Below are 18,818 nucleotides of genomic sequence, written 5' to 3'. Positions count from 1 at the left end.
ACAAAATCCCAGAGAGGAAACCCCGAAGCAGAGAGGAAGGAGGATTGGTAGTGGAGCACCCATGAAGGGGACACATCTTGAACTCCAGTTATTGCACAGGGTGAGTAACCTCTCCTTCTTGAACAGCATCACAGAGGTAGAAAGAGATCTTGTGGAATGGAGGTTCCGAGGTTGTATATCGGGAGATTGATAACAGGAAATGATACATTCAGAAATCCAGCTAGAGCGTCTCCGGGTGGAGATCGTATACCTTTTAGATCTGTCAGCAATTGACGCGAATGATGTGGGAGACTTCCTAATCCCGATAGAAGGCTAATGCCCTCCTGACACTGTGTGTGTGTAAACTCGCATTCCTCCTGCTCTGCTGTGGTTTAGGGAGAAAAAAAACTGCCAGCTAACAAACTAGACAGTGCAAGCTTGGCCAACTGAAGCGGACACATTGAATTCTCAGTCTCGAGCCCAGGCAGTTGACAAGGAACTGAGGAGATTTGCCCGCGCAGCCCTATGTAGCCTTGATACAGGGCACGTAGGGTGCATGTGTGGGCTGAATGAGTACTGCTGCCGAAAATCTCTGATCGAAGGCATATGAGCACCAGAAGGAGAGCACCAGAAGGAGAGCACCCATACGGATGCTACTCGAAGAAGAACTAAAGTACTTTGTTAGGAGGGGGCAATGAAGGAGCTAGCCCTGATTCACCAATACCTCGCACTTAGATTTCCTCAAAGCTTCACAGTTAAAGTGCTTTACACTGACTGATTCATATTCACCTGGAGAGCTAGTGCTGCAAGAGAGACCCTCCCCGTTCATTAAGAACAGGGGTTCTCCCCGGGTACTCCATGCTTGGAGGCATCCAAGACAACTATATTCATGGGCTGAAGTTCACATCAAAATTTGAAAACTCGAATACAAAACTAACAAAAATTAAAAACTCCTGCAATCAAGTGTATTTTTACCACAAACCTTGGTCAAAAAGACAAGAAAACATAATCAAGTGTCTTTGAAGTCACAAGGTGGCAGGAAGAGAACGTGTTTGGCCGATGCATACTTGTAAGCTCTTTGAGGCATGAAATGTCTTTTGGTTCTGTGGTGGTACAGCACCTAGCACAATGGGGTGCTGGGCCATACCAAGGGCTTCTAGGCGCTACCTCAAAACAAATAACAAACAGCAATAACAATCCCAGTGTGCTAATGGCAGGTAAAGCAAAGCGTTGCCTTAGAAGAACTGGAGACATAATGAAACAGGTTGTGCTTAGTTAGTTAAAACTCCAACCTATCAGATATCAGTAGGGTAATATGGCTCAAACTGATTGCAGACCTACCTCCTTTCCGCAGCAGATAGATGGGCACAACATAGAGCATCACATGCTGGATGTAATAAATTTCCACCTCGAAGGGAAGCTGAGGAAACAAGGAAAACATGAATAAGCATTTTTTATGATTAACAAAGCATCTCTTGTGAGCGCAAAGTATGTTGCATAACTATCCATACACAGCATAAGGATCATTTCTCTTCTGGCTCCACCAAAATGCAGACACTTGCAGGCTAGAAGGCAAAAGCAATGATAACAAGAGTAACATCACTACTTAGCAGGTTAGGTTCGGAAGGGAAGAACACTTTTTCCCAGTGAAACCATGGGGAAAGTTAGGAAGACAATGCAATTATCTGTGTTGGAAGTCTCTGTAATAAATAAACCACCACCACCATTTACTTTGTATCTCATCAACCTGAGACAGTGGTTCAACACTAACTCAGAAACTGTCCCAGACTGATGTTAAAAATCAACCATCCCTACCTGAGCTAAATCATTATGTGGTATTTCTGGCCAAATTCAGCCATCACATCCTCAAAAGCCACACTGCAATTCCCTGCAATTACACTGTTTTGCCACCTACATGTGTTAATGAAGGGGTGGCAAATGTATTAACCCTTGGCACTGGCCGTCTAGATTTTCCAATAGCAAATTCAAAAACAAAACAGTGTAATACTTGCAGGCAGGCAACCCTGACAACAGACAGCCCGGGAGAAAGACAAAAGAGGAACTCGCTGAGCCAGTTCTCTGCTCTTCCTCAATACATTGCTTCTGTCCAATTACCAGCAGCGTAAGGCACAAAACCTCGATGCTATTCAAAGAGAGAAGGAAGTATAACTCACTGCAAGGGATGACGAAGCACATACAAAGAAAGCCCACAACCAAATTGCAAGTCTGTGCAAAAAAGGTGAAGGAAAGGCCCACTTTGTAGACAAGATTCTTTAGAATACATAGAAAAAATAAAACTGTACCCTCCTAGAGAGCCACCTTACTTGTAAACGTCAAACCACCCGATTTGGTAAAATACAGCAACTATACATTAGTGCGTAATTGTGCCAGCCTGCTCTTAAATCAACAAAATTCACAGGGAGAAGCACAAGTCTGGATTTTAACGTTGCTTGAGAGACATGGAAAGGAAATTCCCAGAACTTCAAATTCAAAATTTGGGGGAGGAAGACAGAGAGGAGTTGGATTCAAATACCAGAATCCATAACAGCCTCCATAGTTTCAGTTCTGGTTCACTTCCAAGGTCAGATATACCTGTTTTTCTGATCTAGTTCAGGTGTGAAAATTGGACAATATTTACCATCATTTTAGGCTGAAATCTCATAAGAACAGCTCAGCAAAATTTATACCATCCAACCCAAACCCAATCATTGGCCTTGGTTCAATCTCAGACCCAAACCGTAACCTGATGCTAATCCAGATCCAAACACTGCTGTTGTGGGCCCATCTGTATTAGTAATCAGAGTTATGATTCTTTGATTATTGGTAGAAAGGGGAAGCCTTCCCTGAAGCACAGCTCGCTCTGACATGGCATTGTGCTTGTAACGACGTCATGATGTTAACTGGCAGCAGCATAACAACTTCTAAGTCATCAGGTGCCAATGATTAAACAGAGTTATGGATTCACTGAAGAGGGATAAGTGAAGAGAGAGGATGGACTGAGAATGAAACTGTTTCAAATAAGATTTAATAGCATCAGAGAGACAGGATAGGAATTTATTGGCAAAAATCTTATTTGCACAAAATATTTTCTTTTAACCACACTCCAGTGTAAGAATCTCCTTAAACAGGCAACTCTGCTAGCCCTGATTCACAATGGCTGACTATGCTCAGCACTGCCAGGGTCCTGACTGCAAACTCCAAGATGTTCATGCAACTGTTAGGGAAGTGAATATAAACATTCCATACAAATTCTCTCTTTTTAAACAGATTGTTCAAATATTCTGTAATAAAAATATTAAACAATAGAGCAATATTCTGCAAAGACAAAGCACTGCAAGAACCCTTGGAAGTTTTCTGCGTCCTAACCCTTTCTTCTCTCTTCTGGGTTATTTCCTGAAAGACACTTGGGCATAAGGGAGCGAATCAGAAATCAATCAACTTGAAAGGAGTTTAAAATGGCTTTAGCAAATGGAAAAGGATTTGTAGCTCTGCCACTTGGACAGCCTGAGAATCAGAAATAATAGCTCCAGATATAAACATGCAACATTTGCTCCTGCTGAGAAGCCTTCTCCATCCATTGTCTGTGGTTTCATAAGGGCTTTTGCACTAGTTGAGGCAACGTGAGGGTCAGTTATACAAACTCCACACTCAGGACACACTTGAGAACAGAGGACAGTTTGTTTTGTTGCAACAGTGTTTACAGTTTTTACTGAATTAAACAAAACAACATTTTCATGCCATGAAAGATTGTTTGTTCTGAGGTCTGACTAATTATGCAAGAGCATTTCCTGGTGTGGAGTAGACAACACAGACTTCCTTTCTACACAGTAAGGCATCTAAATGCCAAAAAACAGACTCACACTGTACAGCTAGGCTACAACAAAGAGAAAGAACAAAACATGAGAGGAATTGTAAAGCTGTACAGAACAACTGATTCACCTCACTGTTAGGATTTAGCAAGTGTTCGCTTTGGGTGTGTTGCTTGCTCCATGAAACATGCTTGCACCAAGAACTAAGATGGTGACACACTTAGTGGTGCATGGCAAGTGAAGAGAGCAATCCAATCCTGTCAATCCAGAATTTAAGGAATTCTGCAGGTAACCTCTATTCACAACAGTTTTACCATGCCCATTTTATAAGTCAAAGGAAAGGCAGCACTGCGGAGGCATCCTGCCCACAGCACACAAGATGAGACGGGTGATGAACACTCTTTGCTTGAGTTGATTTGGCACTGAAATGTGAACATGAACATAAAGCATGGTAAGCAACTGTAAGCCAAAAGGTACAAGGTCCCTAAACCCAGACCTAACAAGCTGAAAGGGGACCACCAGGGCCACCCAGTGGATTCAGGGGCAAAGCAATTTCAGGGGCCCCTTCCATAAAAAAATGTTGCAATACTACAGAATACTATATTCTCGTGGCGGCCCCTGCGGGACCCGCGGCAAATTGCCCCTCCCCAGGCAGCCCTGGGGAGCACCTCTAAGGGTGCCAGGCCCCCGTGGGTTTCTCCTCTCACTGAGAGAACCAAAGACAGACCTCCTGAGGATGGTGTTAACTTCAAGGAGCAAAGACATCCCCAGCAATGGGCAAAGGAGAGGCCCAGGCCACTGTCCCTGGCCTCATATCCACCTCCCAGCCCTTGGGAGCTTCATACTCTCTGGTGACTGAGGCGGGCTGGGCATTATGTTCTGGCTGCCAGTCCCAAACTCCCCTTTCCTTGCAGGTTACCACCAACATCGCTCCCCCTGCCTCCCAGGGGCAATATTAAGAAAGGGATAGCTAGCCTCCACAACAATAAATCTTTCCCAACAGTAAAGTCTTCAGAGCTGGCTCCTGAGAAAGCAGCAGAAACCCAACTGCCTGGGAAAGTTAAAACTAAACTGGGCAAGACATTAGACAGAATACTATAGGGAGCAATCCTGAATTGACAGGGAGATGGACTGGATGACGAGTAGGTCCTCTCCATCTAACTTCTATTCTCTGGTGTGCTCCTGCACTGTGACTTGGCATTTACCTCTTTTGACACCCTTTTAGCACTGATGCATCACAGTTAATGCCATTTCTGAAAATAGGACAGAACATCAGACATTTTTAGCTTCTGAATGTAAAAGTGGCTCTCCTAGGATTACCATGTGAGAGGTACACACGATGTCAGAGGAGGTGAACAGAGTTCCCAAATGCTGGTTGTTGTACAATGTACTATAGCAGCTCAGAGAGACAGAACAACTTGATGTAAAAAGCCTTGAGTCACCAGGAGACAGGACCCACTAGCCATGGAAAAACTAACATACTTTAAATGGCATTGGGAAGAGACTCTTCAAACTTGATTCCTTTTCTTAGAACACTCAAACAAGCAAAGGTCCAAGACAGGTATAGATGGATGAACTGTCGCCTTCTTCTACTAGCAGATATTTCATCCCTCTCTAACCATCTATTCCAGGTCCCCACAGTTGTTAAAATGAAAGCAAATCACAGCCCACATTACTCAAATAACCAATAAAATGTCTCTCCTTTTGAAGATTACTGGCTTTGTTGCTTGTGGTTTCAATATTAAAACATATGGATATTGTGGAGTTCAGAAATTTCTTGGGAAATTTACTGTCTACTCATAGAATTTTTAACATGGATAGCAAATTATGCATTGTTTGTTTTATAACAAATTGCCACACACACAGACACACACACACAAACCCTCTGCATCAAACTAGCCCATGATCAAAATATGCTGATGTGAAGCTTTGGAAAATTTACTCTCAAACTATTCAAGTGTTACATTTTCTATTAAAATTTGCTTTAGAACATATTTGGCATATTGTTTTTTCAGCAAAGAGCATAACTCATAATGCCACATCTGCGGCTTGTCCCTAACACTAGCCCAGCATGATGCAGATTCAATGTAGCCCTCCCCAGGACACATGCTAAAGGGTTTATTGGATAGCTTCCAAGAACAGAGAACACATTACAAGAAGTCTTGCCGCTCTCATCCCAAAAAAGGGCAGGCTATGGACGACTAGTGAATTTTCTACTTCATCTGAACGCATGGCAGCCTTGTTACTGCTTGGAAAGGAGAAGCACCGTGTGATGCATGGAATTTTGAAGGATGGCCTCTCATCTAAGATTCCCATCAGATTTACACAGTGGTATAGCAAAAAGAGGAGTCACTGGCAGGGAGGGCAGTCTTCTGTGCACACAAGTTCTTGTGGCCCTTAAGCAGGCTGGCTATAGCCCTAATGAATAATTTGATGAAGTCTTTCTATTAACTACATTAGGCTTTGGAACCAGCCCTTACTGCAGGAACCTTGGAGAGCTGAGCATCTATCTATTGGTCTAGTGATGGCTATGAATGGCTTTTTCTACAGTGAAGAAACAGTTGTCAAATATTCAGGATAACCACCTTATAAGGTACATTTACACTGCAAAAACAAAACAAACCACAGGCAGCAAGTCTCAGAGCGCATGTCTACAGACTCGGGCTTGTGCTATGGGGCTAAAAATAGCAATGCAGATGTTCCCACGCGAGCTGGAGATTGGGCTCCGAGATTCACCCCCCCTTGCTGGGCTATAGAGCCCAAGCTCCAGCTTGAGTAAGAACATCTACGCTGCTATTTTTAGCCCTGTGGCACAAGCCTGAGTCTGCAGACCTGGGCTCTGAGACTTTCTGCCACAAGGTTTTGGAGGGGGGTTTGTTTGTTTTTTTTGCAGTGTAGGCCAGACACCTGCAAACTAAAGAAGTTATTTGATGAGTGCATTTGGATAGTAGCAAGTATACTATAAATACAGCTTAACTGAGTCCTGCCAGGAGTTGGAATTCTCCAAGAAGCCAAAACAGATGATTTGCCAAGAAACTGACATATGATACCAGTTATTTCCACAGGATCTGCACAACTCTCTGGCTTGGACACCTGGCAGGCAACCTAGCATGGATCAGCAAGGGTATTTCCCATATTTTAATGCGGGGGGGGAGGGGGAAGGAGAGAAGAGAAAGAGAAAAAAACTGTTAAAATATTGCTAGTATTAAAGTCTGTAGACAGCAGGACCCTTTAAAATAAAGAGCATCAAGGGTGTAGAATGGTGCCAGCTGCACAAGGACATTTGTACTAGATTCTGAAGCAGCACATTCATTTAACGTTTCTTTACACCAATTCTTTTTCTGATATTTTACAGGCAAACTGTTTTATTCAAATTTCCTGCCACACTCCTAGATATTCTGAACTAATTTACGTAAATGCTGATGAACCCTGACGACAATCTCAGTTTCATCCAGGCATCTCCACCAACAGTTGTCCTCAGGGCTATTCTGCTGCACAAACCATCTTATTTTGGTAGAGAGAAGTACAGTATCAACGTTTTAAATTAGGATTTATTCAGCAGTTTCATCCAACTCACACTTTCAGTTAGCAAGGGCCAGAGTGGTAGAGACCAAGAGGCTGCACCTGCTACCAAATGGAAGTCCTAGTATGCATGAGCACAGACTAGGGAGCAAAAAAATGAACATGTATTTGTGAACGTACTGTAGAAAAGAAAAATCTGGGGGGATTCAGGTAACAGAAGAATGGGAGCTGCCCCCATCACACTGGATAACCAAAAAAGTATTTTTGCTAGTGAACAAAACCCAGAAAAGTCAAGATAGGTCATAGCCCCAGAATTCAGATTCTGCCCAAATTTTGGAAACATCCCAGGGGATTTGGTCTTAGCCCATCACTACCAGAAAAGTGAAATTGACCAAAAAGCTCAAGCTAGTTTTGCTGTCTAACTAGCAATGCGAGGCAAGGTTGATCCCAACAGTGTCAACTGTAGGGGTTCTTTTTTTAATCTCTATTATTATTTTTAAATACTTGACCTGCACCAGTGATTGGTGTTACCCGAGACACAACAAAAGACTGTTCTCAGTGGTACCAGATGACAGAACAAGGAGTAATGGTCTCAAGTTGCAGTGGGGGAGGTTTACGTTGGATATTAGGAAAAACTTTTTCACTAGGAGGGTGGTGAAGCACTGGAATGGGTTACCTAGAGAGGTGGTGGAATCTCCTTCTTTAGAGGTTTTTAAGGTCAGGCTTGACAAAGCCCTGGCTGGAATGATTTAGTTGGGGATTGGTCCTGCTATGAGCAGGGGGTTGGACTAGATGACCTCCTGAGATCCCTTCCAACCCTGATATTCTATGACAAATGCAACAACACTTAACCACATACTTAACTTTGCCTATGTGAGTCATTTCACATGGGAAAAAGTTCAGCATGTGTTTAAGTGTTTATGGGACAGAGCCCGAGATGGTAAATGCGGTAAATTGTCCTTCAATCTGCAGAATAAGTGTTTTTTCCCCTTGAGGCATCACTTAAAAAAAAAAACCCTCTACAATACAATGATGTTTTGGACAAATCCTTTAGAATACAAAAGTAGTTCATACCTCACTAAATAAAGGTCAACTAAATAGAAAATCTAGGACACTCATAATATGGCAAATATAATCGTGGTCCCATGGACAGCTTCACAGTAAATACTGATCCAAGTTTGACTCTGTTACATATTTAAAATGCACACATCTCTGGATCCAAACAGTACAATAGCTTCTGGGAGTGCCATAACTGTGCCATCCATCCCAGCAGGCTCAGCAAAGACAGCAAACCCACCACCTCCAGACTTGTCCTATTTTTAATTTCATCCACAACAACATTTTCAGGACACCAGCTGACAAAACATAAAGCTTTAAACCCGGCAGAGAGATTTTCTCTAGTCTTGTTAATGCAATACGAAGGGTCACGCAAAACCAATTACTGCCCAAGTACTTTCAGTCTGTGTGACAGCTACACTGGAGTATACTCACTATGGCTGCAATACTGCAAACTGATCTGCGTAGGTGAACCTCTGCACCTATCTGGCACCCTACTAACAGAGTTCCATACATCTGTAACTGTGGAGTGGCTTACACGATCAAGGACTAACCTGTGCCCTTTTTTTCCATATCATAGAACAGTGGTTCTCAACCAGGGGTACACATACCCCTGGAGGACACAGATCTTCTGAGGGGTACATCAATTCATCTAGTAATTTGCTAGTTTTACAACAGGCTAATAAAAAGCACTAGTGAAGTCAGTACAAACTGAAATGTCATACAGACAATGACTTGTTGATACTGCTCTATAGACTACACTATACACTGAAATGTAAGTACAATATTTATATGCCAATTGATGTATTTTATAATTCTATGGTAAATACGACAACGTAAGCAAATGTTCAGTGATAGTGTGCTGTGAGACTATCGTATTTTTATGTCTGATTTTGTAAGCAAGTAGTTTTTAAGTGAGGTAAAACTTGGGGTACACAAGACAAATCAGACTCCTGAAAGGGGTATAGTAGCCCGGAAAGGTTCAGAGCCACTGTCATAGAACACAAAGCATCTTGGCCTCTCATATTTCTTCTCTCACCCTGCTGAGACCACACATTGGTACATGAAAGTCTGTGAATTTCCTTCATTTCCTTCCTTCTCTCCCCATCACACAGATCTTTTAATTCACCTTACTTTCTTACAGATTGTTTAAAATAAGCAAGGAATGTTAATATCTTAGAGCAGTGGTCTCCAAAGTGGGGTGCGCAAGAGAATCCTTCGGGCTGCGCAGCAGGAGGAGCGGCGCTTCAGCAGTTCAGGCAGGAGTCCGAGCGCCCTTTTTTTTTGCTTCAGCAGTTCGGGCAGGAGTCTGAGTGCCCCTTCCTTTTTTTTTTTTTTTTTTGGCGTGTTTGGGGCGGCAGGGGGTGTGTGCTCAAAAATTTTACACTGATAGGGGTGCGCAATCAAAAAAGTTTGGAGACCACTGTCTTAGAGAATGGATCATATCTTAAATAAGAACAAAAGTATCCCCTACTTCCTGGAAAGAAAACAAGTGTTCTGATGAACATTCACTTTGAAGAAAAACTCAACTGTTTTGTCTCTGTCCAACAAATATTTTGATGCATTATGAGACTGACTTCCGGCTGCACATGCTCAGTAAATAGCGTTACAAATGCTCACAGGAATATTTAGCTAGTAAAGAAACAACATAAATTGATACGTCTTTTACCAAGGCTAGTCAGTGTTGGCAATTATATACCATGTGGAGAGGTTATCTGCCAAGGTAGGTAAACGTATATTTGTTTGTTTTAATTCACCTGCAGAAACAGACCTGATAGTTAAAGTTGTACTTTTTCACATCATCATCCTAGGTACCCATTGCAGTCAGAAATTTTTAATGAATAGAGTCACTGAAAGGTTAGCATTTACCAATTGAGAAAGCTTTCAATTGGAATGTCAATGAACATCTCAACTCTTTACTATTTCCATTAGCAGTAGCCAGACAAATCAGCATAGCTATGAAAATACTGGGATTTTATTTTGAGGAAGAGTTCTGACAGAAATACCACAAAGATCTAACACTGATCCAGAGATCCATAAAAATTTCCTTTTCAGAAGAATGTTTGTTCGTTTGCTGGTTTAGGATTAAACTACAATATACCTCTCATAGAAATACTTACAATGCCTTTGAATACATTTTGTGTAGCTTAAATGTCATTCATTAAATTGGGATCCAAACAGACTATTGTGGGCATAAAGGGAAGCTCAGAACTTTAAACAGATTACATTTGGAAGAAGAGTGCCACTGGTTCATTTAGTAACTTTTCCTTTGTGCAAAAAAAAAATAAATGTGCAATATCAGAGGTGCTGTGTCTTTCTCACCCTTTGTAGGACGTATTTAGCAGATTTTTTTTTTGAGAGAGAACATTTACAGACATATATTCCTTAACAAAAAAAAGAAAAGAAAAAAAAAGCACACACTCTCGCATATATTAGTAAAAAGAAGTTTTTTCTAGGATGGTCTTTTTCCTCTGGGGAAAAAAAAAAGTTACATTTAAGAAGGAAGGGAGAGATTACCTTAAATTTGAGGGCCCGGTTATCTAATACCCAGCCCTCACTGGAATAGCCATCCTTAGTTTAGTCATCCAACAGCCAATTCTCTGCAATACAAACTAAGCTGGCCAATTCTCACGCAACAGATCAGTGGCAAAAACTACAATAGAAAACATCTCTAGATTCCCAGTCTCTAGCTCTTATGTATCATGCTGCATACATTATGTCCATAGCTATAACACAAGAACTAGGGGTCAACAAATGAAATTAATAGGCAGTAGGTTTAAAACAAACAAAAGGAAGTATTTTTTCACACAAAGCAGAGTTAACCTGTGGAACTCCTTGCCAGAGGATGTTGTGAAGGCCAAGAGTATAACAGGGTTCAAAAGAACTAGATAAGTTCATGGAGAATAGGTCCATCAATGGCTATTAGCCAGGATGGGCAGGGATGGTGTCCCTAGCCTCTGTTTCCCAGAAGCTGGGAATGGGTGACAGGGAACGGATCACATGATGATTACATGTTGTCCATTCCCTCTGGGGCACCTGGCATTGGCCTGCTGTCGAAGTCAGGATACTGGGCTAAATGGACCTTTGGTCTGACCCAGCATGGCCATTCTTATATGTTCCCAAATTATTTACATTTCCTTTCCCACCTCCAGTGCAATACTGCTAATTCTTAAAATAGAAAATTCACCAACTGAGCCATTCAAGCAGTAGCCTGAATATATAAAACATTACGGGATATTGTCATCTTGAATCCTGCCATCCGCTGCTAATTCCTTGGCACACACTCACTAGTCTGTAGAATAATATTTATCTTTCACCCCACGTTTTACCACTTGCTGTTGTCAGTACCCTGGAGTGGGCACAGCACTGTAGTACACCTGTCATTTTCTGCTGCATCCCATTTGCTTCATCTCTGTATTCAGAAATGGTTTGTTGATGCATGTCTGGCTGGGCAGGCTGCTGAAATTGCTGATAAATTAGCAGGCTGTTCAAAAGAGGACTTTACCTCAGCATTAAACACCTGTTGCCTATGAGATGTCTGATACATTTCACAGCTGTATATCATTAATTATTTATATTGTCATAGTGCCTAGGAACCACTTGTGGACCAGAACCCTAATGTACTGGGTGCTATACACTTAGATTGTATGCTCTGTTTGTAAGACTAAATACAGACAGATAGGGAGTACAAGGAAACAATATTAGTCAACATGATAAACAGTGTTCTCAGAACACCCATGGCCTAACTCAAGTTTTTCCTACAGGCATCATAGCAAAGGAGAGTTTTAAGGAGAACAAGGAAGTGGCTTTGCAGATATTTAGATGGAGTTCCTCACAAGTGCGAAGGGCAGCATGGGAGAAAGCACTGCTTGTTTGAAAATTTAACAAAAATGGCCAATGGAAGGTGGCACCAGGGACTGATTAGAGGCAAAAGTCAACATTTCAACAGTGAATGAGAGATATAGGTAGGGTGGGAATAGGCTGTTAGGGCCCTTAAAAGTGAGGACAAGTAGTTTATGTTTGATGCGATAGAGGGGGAGGAGCAGAGGGAGTCAAAGAGGGGGGGTGCCATGGTCATAGCTACTGGCTAGCAAAATGGTATTTTCAGCTACATTCTCTGAAAGGACACGAGTGAGGTAAGACTGCATTTGTCAAGGCTAGAGAGAAGGACATTACGGAAATTCAAACATGATGAGAGCCTGGATGAGCGATTTAACTATATGGATGGATAGGAAAGGCCTTGCCTTAGAGATGTTATGCAGAAAGAATCTAAGATTTAAACATAGCCTGGATGTGAGGACCTAAGGGGTCCAGGTCAAAGATGATGCCCATGTTATGGGCCTGAGAAACTGGCAGGATAGTGTGTTGTCCAGAGTGATCAAGAAAGGTGGTGGAGGATTAAGGGTTCCATTTTAGCCATGTTAAACTTGAGCTGACAGCTAGACATCCATGAAGAGATGTCAGAGGAACAGGCAAATATTTTAGCTTGGACACACAGAGACAAGTCTGGAGTAGCGAGTTAAAGCTGTGAGTAATCAGCACAGAGCAGAACAGTAGTTGAATTTGTGTTTGTGATGAGACTACCTAGCAATAACCTGCAGAGGATGTGGACCAAGGAGAAAGCCCCCTGGAACCCACACAAAGCTGGACAGGTGATAAGGAGGATCCTCTAGAGCAGGGGTGGGCAAACTTTTTGGCCCGAGGGCCACATCTGGGTATGGAAATTGTCTGGCGGGCCATGAATGCTCATAAAATTGGGGGTTGGAGTGCAGGAGGGGGTGAGGGCTCCAGCTGGGTGAGCAAGCTCTGGGATGAGGCTGGGGATGAGGGGTTAGGGGTGCAGAAGGGGGCTCTGGGCTGGGACTGAGGGGTTCGAGGGCAGGAGGGGGATCGGGGCTGGGGAGGAGGTCAGGCATGCGCCGGGCAGCGCTTACCTCAAGCAGCTCCCAGAAGCAGCAGCATGTCTCCCATCTAGCTCCTACGCAGAGGCGCTGCCCCGTCCACAGGTGCTGCCCCTGCAGCTCCCATTGGCCGGAGTTCCCGGCCAATGGGAGCTGTGGGGGCAGCGCTCGGGGCGGGAGCAACATGTGGAGCCCCCTGGCTGCCCCTACGTGTAGGAGCAGGAGGGGGGACATGCCGTTGCTTCCAGGAGCCGTGCAGAGTGGGGCAAACTCCCAACCCCGCTCCCCGGCTGGAGCAGGGCAAGCCCCGGACCCTGCTCCCCAGCAGGAGCTCCAGGGCCAGATTAAAACATCTAGAGGGCCGGATGCAGCTCCCAGGCCGTAGTTTGCCCACCCCTGCTCTAATGTGATTAGAGTGGTAGGAGGAGAACCAACAGAGAAGAGTCACGGAAACCAAGGGAGGACAAGATTTCAAGTAGAAGAACATGCTTGATGGTGTCAAAGGTGGCTGAAAAGTCAAGGAGGATGAGACTGGAGTTCTGGTTCTGATCTTTGGCTAGGTCACTAGGACAAATTCATTTGAGACTTTGGCAAAGGAGACTGCACTGGAATGAAAGGGGCACGCCAGATTCTAAGGATAGAGCTGGTGGAGAGAAAATCCAGACAGACAATTGCAGACATTCAATGAGCTTAGAGAGGAAAGGTAGAAGGGAGATGCTGTGGTAGTTGGAGAGGCAAGTGAGGGTGGGGGGAGGGTTGGGTTTTTTCTGTTAAGATGGGCGCTACTAAAGCATGATTGTATTGTGAGGGGAAAGTGCCAGATGAAATTGAGGTTAAGAAGAATAAGGAAAAGGATGAGGGTGGGCGCAAGGGAGATCAGGAGATAAGATGGAGTCGCTCAGGCAAGCGTAGAGTAGATAGGAAAATTCTGCAAGTGTGACAAGGAAGGAGGAGGTGAAAGTTGTAGGACAGGAAGGGAAATGGTCACATCATATTTTGTAAGAAATTGGCACACTCCTGTGCAGAGAAATGGAGGCCAAAAGAGGGGAAGGTTTGATGAGTGAGTTGAACAGGCAGCTGGGATTGCGGGCAAGAGATTCAGTTAAGCTGGGGAGCTGCTTTGCTAACCAGATGGCAAAAACAGGAGAACAAATTTGTAGTGGAGGGAGGAAGTCCACCTGGTCACAGGACGACCACAGACACACCACGTAGCACATATGTCTAAGCAACACCTGAATCAAACTCCATTCCCGACAGTCAAATTCTTTCAAGAAAGGGTCACATAGGAGACAAAAAGGGACAAAGTCTTTGTGTGAATTCTAATTTATTGTAATTCTATTAAACTTGAAGGTCAATGATCCAAATTCTCTGCTAGTGTAAATGAGTGAAACGCCATTTAAATTTACGGTGCTGCCTTCATTTAGACCAGCAGAGAATTTGGGCCACTGTAGCAGACCCGCAAAACAGCACCCATATAGTCCTACACCAGAGAAGGATAGAAAATAGAGACCAGCGCTACACCGTGCAAGATGCTAAACCAGGGGTCGGCAACATTTCAGAAGCGGTGTGCCGAGTCTTCATTTATTCACTCTAATTTATGGTTTCGGGTGCCGGTAATACATTTTAATGTTTTTTAGAAGGTCTCTCTCTATAAGGCTATACATTATATAACTAAACTAGTGTTGTATTGTAAAATAAACAAGGTTTTCAAAATGTTTAAGAAGCTTCATTTAAAATGAAATTAAAATGTTGATCTTACGTTGCCGGCCCGCTCAGCCCACTGCTGGTCTGGGGTTCTGTTCACCTAGGCCGGCAGCGGGCTGAGCGAGGCCTGTGGCTGGGACCCCGGCTGGCAAGGGTCCGTCAGCCAGAACCCAAGACCAGCAGCAGGCTGTGCGGGGCCGGGACCCAGAGGGCTGGGGGCAGAGGGCTGGGTATGTGGGGGGGTGTAGGTGTCAGGGCAGAGGGGGGCCTGGGTATGGGTGGGGGTGCCGGTGTCAGGGCTAGGGTTGGGGGGGGGGATGAAGGAGTCAAGCAGAGGGCTGGGTGTGTATGAGGGAGGTACAGGGCTCAGGACAGGGGCCTGAGGGGTGTGCAGGGCTCAGGGCAGAGGGCTGGGTGACTGCCCCCCTAAGAACTCCCAACCCCGCTGCTCCTTGTCCCCTGACTATCCCGTCCTGGGACCCCTGCCCCCAACTGCCCCCCAGGACCCCACCTCCTATCTAAGCCTCCCTGTTCCTTGTCCTGGGACTGGACCCTATCCCCTACCTGTCCCGACTGCCCCGACCCTTATCCACACCCCAGTCCCCAGCCAGACCCCCAGGACTCCCATGCCTATCCAACCACTCCCCGCCCCTGACAGGACCCCCAGAACTCCCGACCCATCCAACCCCCCCCCCCGACTCCCTGCCTGCGCCAACCCCTCTCCACACCCCTACCTCCTGACAGGACCCCCAGAACTCCCAACTCATACAACCCCCCAGCTCCTTGTCCCCTGACCACCCCTCCAGAGACCTCCCCACCCTAACTGTCCCCACCAGGACCCTCCTTGCTCCTGGTTCCCTGACTGCCCTGACCCCTATCCACGCCCTGCCCCCTCACAAACCCCAGGACTCCCATGCCCCATCCAACCCCCCCTGCTCCCTGACTGCCCCCTCCAGAGACTCCTGCCCCTAACCCCCCCCTGGGCCCCACCTCCCCATCCAACCCACCCTGCTCCCTGTCCCTTGACTTCCCCCACCCCTTATCCAACCCCCGCAGCCCTGGGTCCTTTACCTTGAGGCTCCACGCAGAGCCAGACACGCTGCCCCGCCGGAGAGCACAGCCCTGACCCCCAGAGCGCTGCACGCAGCGGCAGGGCTCCAGGGGAGGGGCTGGCAGCTTGCTGCGCTCGACCAGCGCTCTGGCCCCGGAGCGCGGACCCCGCGGCTTGCCGTGCCGGGAGAGTGGGGCCATTTGCCCACCCCGTGCGCACGGCTACGCTTCTGCTCCCGTGGGGGGAGCAGAGGGCAGAGGAGAGCGGGCGAGGCTGGGCAGGATTTTTAATGGCATGCTGGAGTCCGGACAGGCTCCAGTGTGCCATTAAAAATTGGCTCGCGAGCCGTCTTTGGCACGCGTGCCATAGGTTGCCAACTCCTGTGCTAAACCATAAATGTGTTTTAGGCTTACTTCAAAGGTACATGATACAGGACAAAAGGTCTTGGGATCCTCCAAACATAATTAGTCGCAGAATTTCACGTGAAGTTGAAAGCATCTGAATATTCCCTGGAGAATCTCCAGTGCCCCCAAACAAGTAATATGTATCCCCACTATCCACCAATACACTGAAAGTGAGGTGAACCTTAGATTAGAAGAGTCTGGTACCAAGTATCTAATCTTGCAAGTTTTTCAATTAGGAGGTGTCTATGTCTAAATTTGTAGCAGCTGTTCAACACTGGGGCACTTTTTTAAAAAAATTTCTTGTAGGAACAACACATTTTATATTAACTTACTCTTGGTGTTAGAAAATCCTTGCAGGAATTCAATTTCTCATGATTCCATGTTACAATGCAACTGCACAGAGCTAAGAACAAATGGAAGAACAGACAAGCAATGATGCAGATTTAACTCCATTTGGACAGATCAGCTACAACATACATTGTATCAAACTGGATTCTACCCTGAGTATGCCAGTATGACTAAGGGTACGTCTACACTACGGGATTATTCCGAATTTACATAAACCGGTTTAGCAAAACAGATTGTATAAAATCGAGTGTGCGCGGCCACACTAAACACATTAAATCGGTGGTGTGCGTCCACGGTCCGAGGCTAGCGTCGATTTCTGGAGTATTGCACTGTGGGTAGCTATTCCGTAGCTATCCCATAGTTCCCGCAGCCTTCCCCGCCCCTTGGAATTTCCGGGTTGAGATCCCAGTGCCTGATGGGGCAAAAATCATTGTCGCGGGTGGTTCTGGGTAAATGTCGTCAGTCACTCCTTCCGCTGGGAAAGCAACGGCAGACAAGCATTTCGTGCCTTTTTTCCCTGGATTGCCCTAGCAGATGCCATAGCATGGCAATCATGGAGCCTGTTTTGCCTTTTGTGACTGTCACCGTATGTGTACTAGATGCCGCTCACAGAGGCGATTCAGCAGCGTTACACAGCAGCATGCTTTTGCTTTTGCATGACAGCAGAGATGGTTACCAGCCATATTGCACCATCTACCATACCATAAATTGGTAATAAGATGATCGTGGCTACCAGTCCTTTTGCACTGCACCATTTGTTGCTGTCATAAGTGCCCCTGGCTGAGATCAGCCAGGGGCGCAAAAGCCAAAATTGGGAATGACTCCCCGAGTCAATCCCTCCTTTTTGGTATCTAAAAATAGAATCAGTCCTGCCTAGAATATGGGCAAGTGTACTAGAGAACCACTGTATATCATAACCAGAGAGCACAGCTGCTCTGTGTCAGATCCTGCAGAAATTATGAGCTGTATGCTATTCACAGGGGGTGCTCCTGCAACAACCCCACCTGTTCATTTTGTTCTTCCCCCAGCCTTCCTGGGCTACCATAGCATTGTCCCCCCACTTGTGTGATGACACAGTGACTTGTTAGTGAGAAATGAGTGGAAGGCAGCCTCCAGCTGCTATGATAGTCCAGACAGGACAGTAAGGAGTGTGTAGGAGAGGAGCCCAGCATCCCACTGCTAGTCCAAGGGCAACTGAATCTTTTCTTTACACATGAAGGGTGGGGGCTGATGGAGCTCAGCCCCCTGTTGCTATGATGAGAACGGTTACCAGCCATATTGCACCATCTACCAGGAAAAATTAGGGGCAGGCACCCTTGATCGACCTAACTGATGCTAGTCGGCATGGTTACCAGTCCTTTTGCACTGCCCCATGTGCCAATAGGCTGATGATGACAATGGATATCAGTCTTATTGCACCATCAGCCACCCATGGCAGGGGGGGAGCAAGGATGTTGGTGTTGAGTGCTGCAGCATCATGTCTATCTGCAGCATTCAGTAAAGATAGGGTGACATGTAAAAGAGTCAAGAGAGGATTGTTTTCCCTTTCACTTCTGGGGGGGGGGGGTGGGGGGGGTGTAAATTGCCGAGCTATGCCCTGACCCACCGCAGACACTGTGTTTGACCCTAGAAGCATTTGGAGCTCAGCCAAGAATGCAAATACTTTTTGGAGACTGCAAGAACTGTGGGATAGCTTGAGTCCTCCAGGCCATGAGCGTCCATTTGATTCTTTGGCTTTCCGTTACGCTTGTCACGCAGCAGTGAGCTGAGTCCCTGCTATGGCGTCTGTCTGGAGATTCTTTAAAAATGATTTTGGTCCATGCTGGAGCTCTTTCTTTATTTTGATTTTTAACTGCCTCGCCACCCGTGCTGATCGGAGCTCCACGCTGGGCAAACAGGAAATATTCAAAAGTTCGTGGGGCTTTTTCTATCTACCTGGCCACTGCATCCGAGTTCAGATTGCTGTCCAGAGCGGTCAGTGGTGCACTGTGGGATACCACCCGGAGGCCAATACCGTCGATCTGCGGCCACACTAACCCTAATC

The 18,818-nt window shown here is 45.5% G+C and overlaps 1 protein-coding gene across 1 annotated transcript in view; it reads right to left on the bottom strand.

Moving 5' to 3' along the window:
- The window catches only part of TMEM164 (transmembrane protein 164), an 85,505-nt gene that overhangs the window by 9,095 nt on the left and 57,592 nt on the right, over positions 1 to 18,818 (bottom strand). Inside the window, exon 4 of the mRNA XM_045030131.1 lies at positions 1,321 to 1,399. Within this exon, the coding sequence (XP_044886066.1) occupies positions 1,321 to 1,399 (79 nt within the window). The remainder of the gene's footprint in view (positions 1 to 1,320; positions 1,400 to 18,818) is intronic.

This window comes from Mauremys mutica, chromosome 9 (genome assembly GCF_020497125.1).
Source record: "Mauremys mutica isolate MM-2020 ecotype Southern chromosome 9, ASM2049712v1, whole genome shotgun sequence".
NCBI classification, from domain to species: Eukaryota; Metazoa; Chordata; order Testudines; family Geoemydidae; genus Mauremys; species Mauremys mutica.
This window is presented reverse-complemented; position numbering and strand designations above follow the sequence as displayed.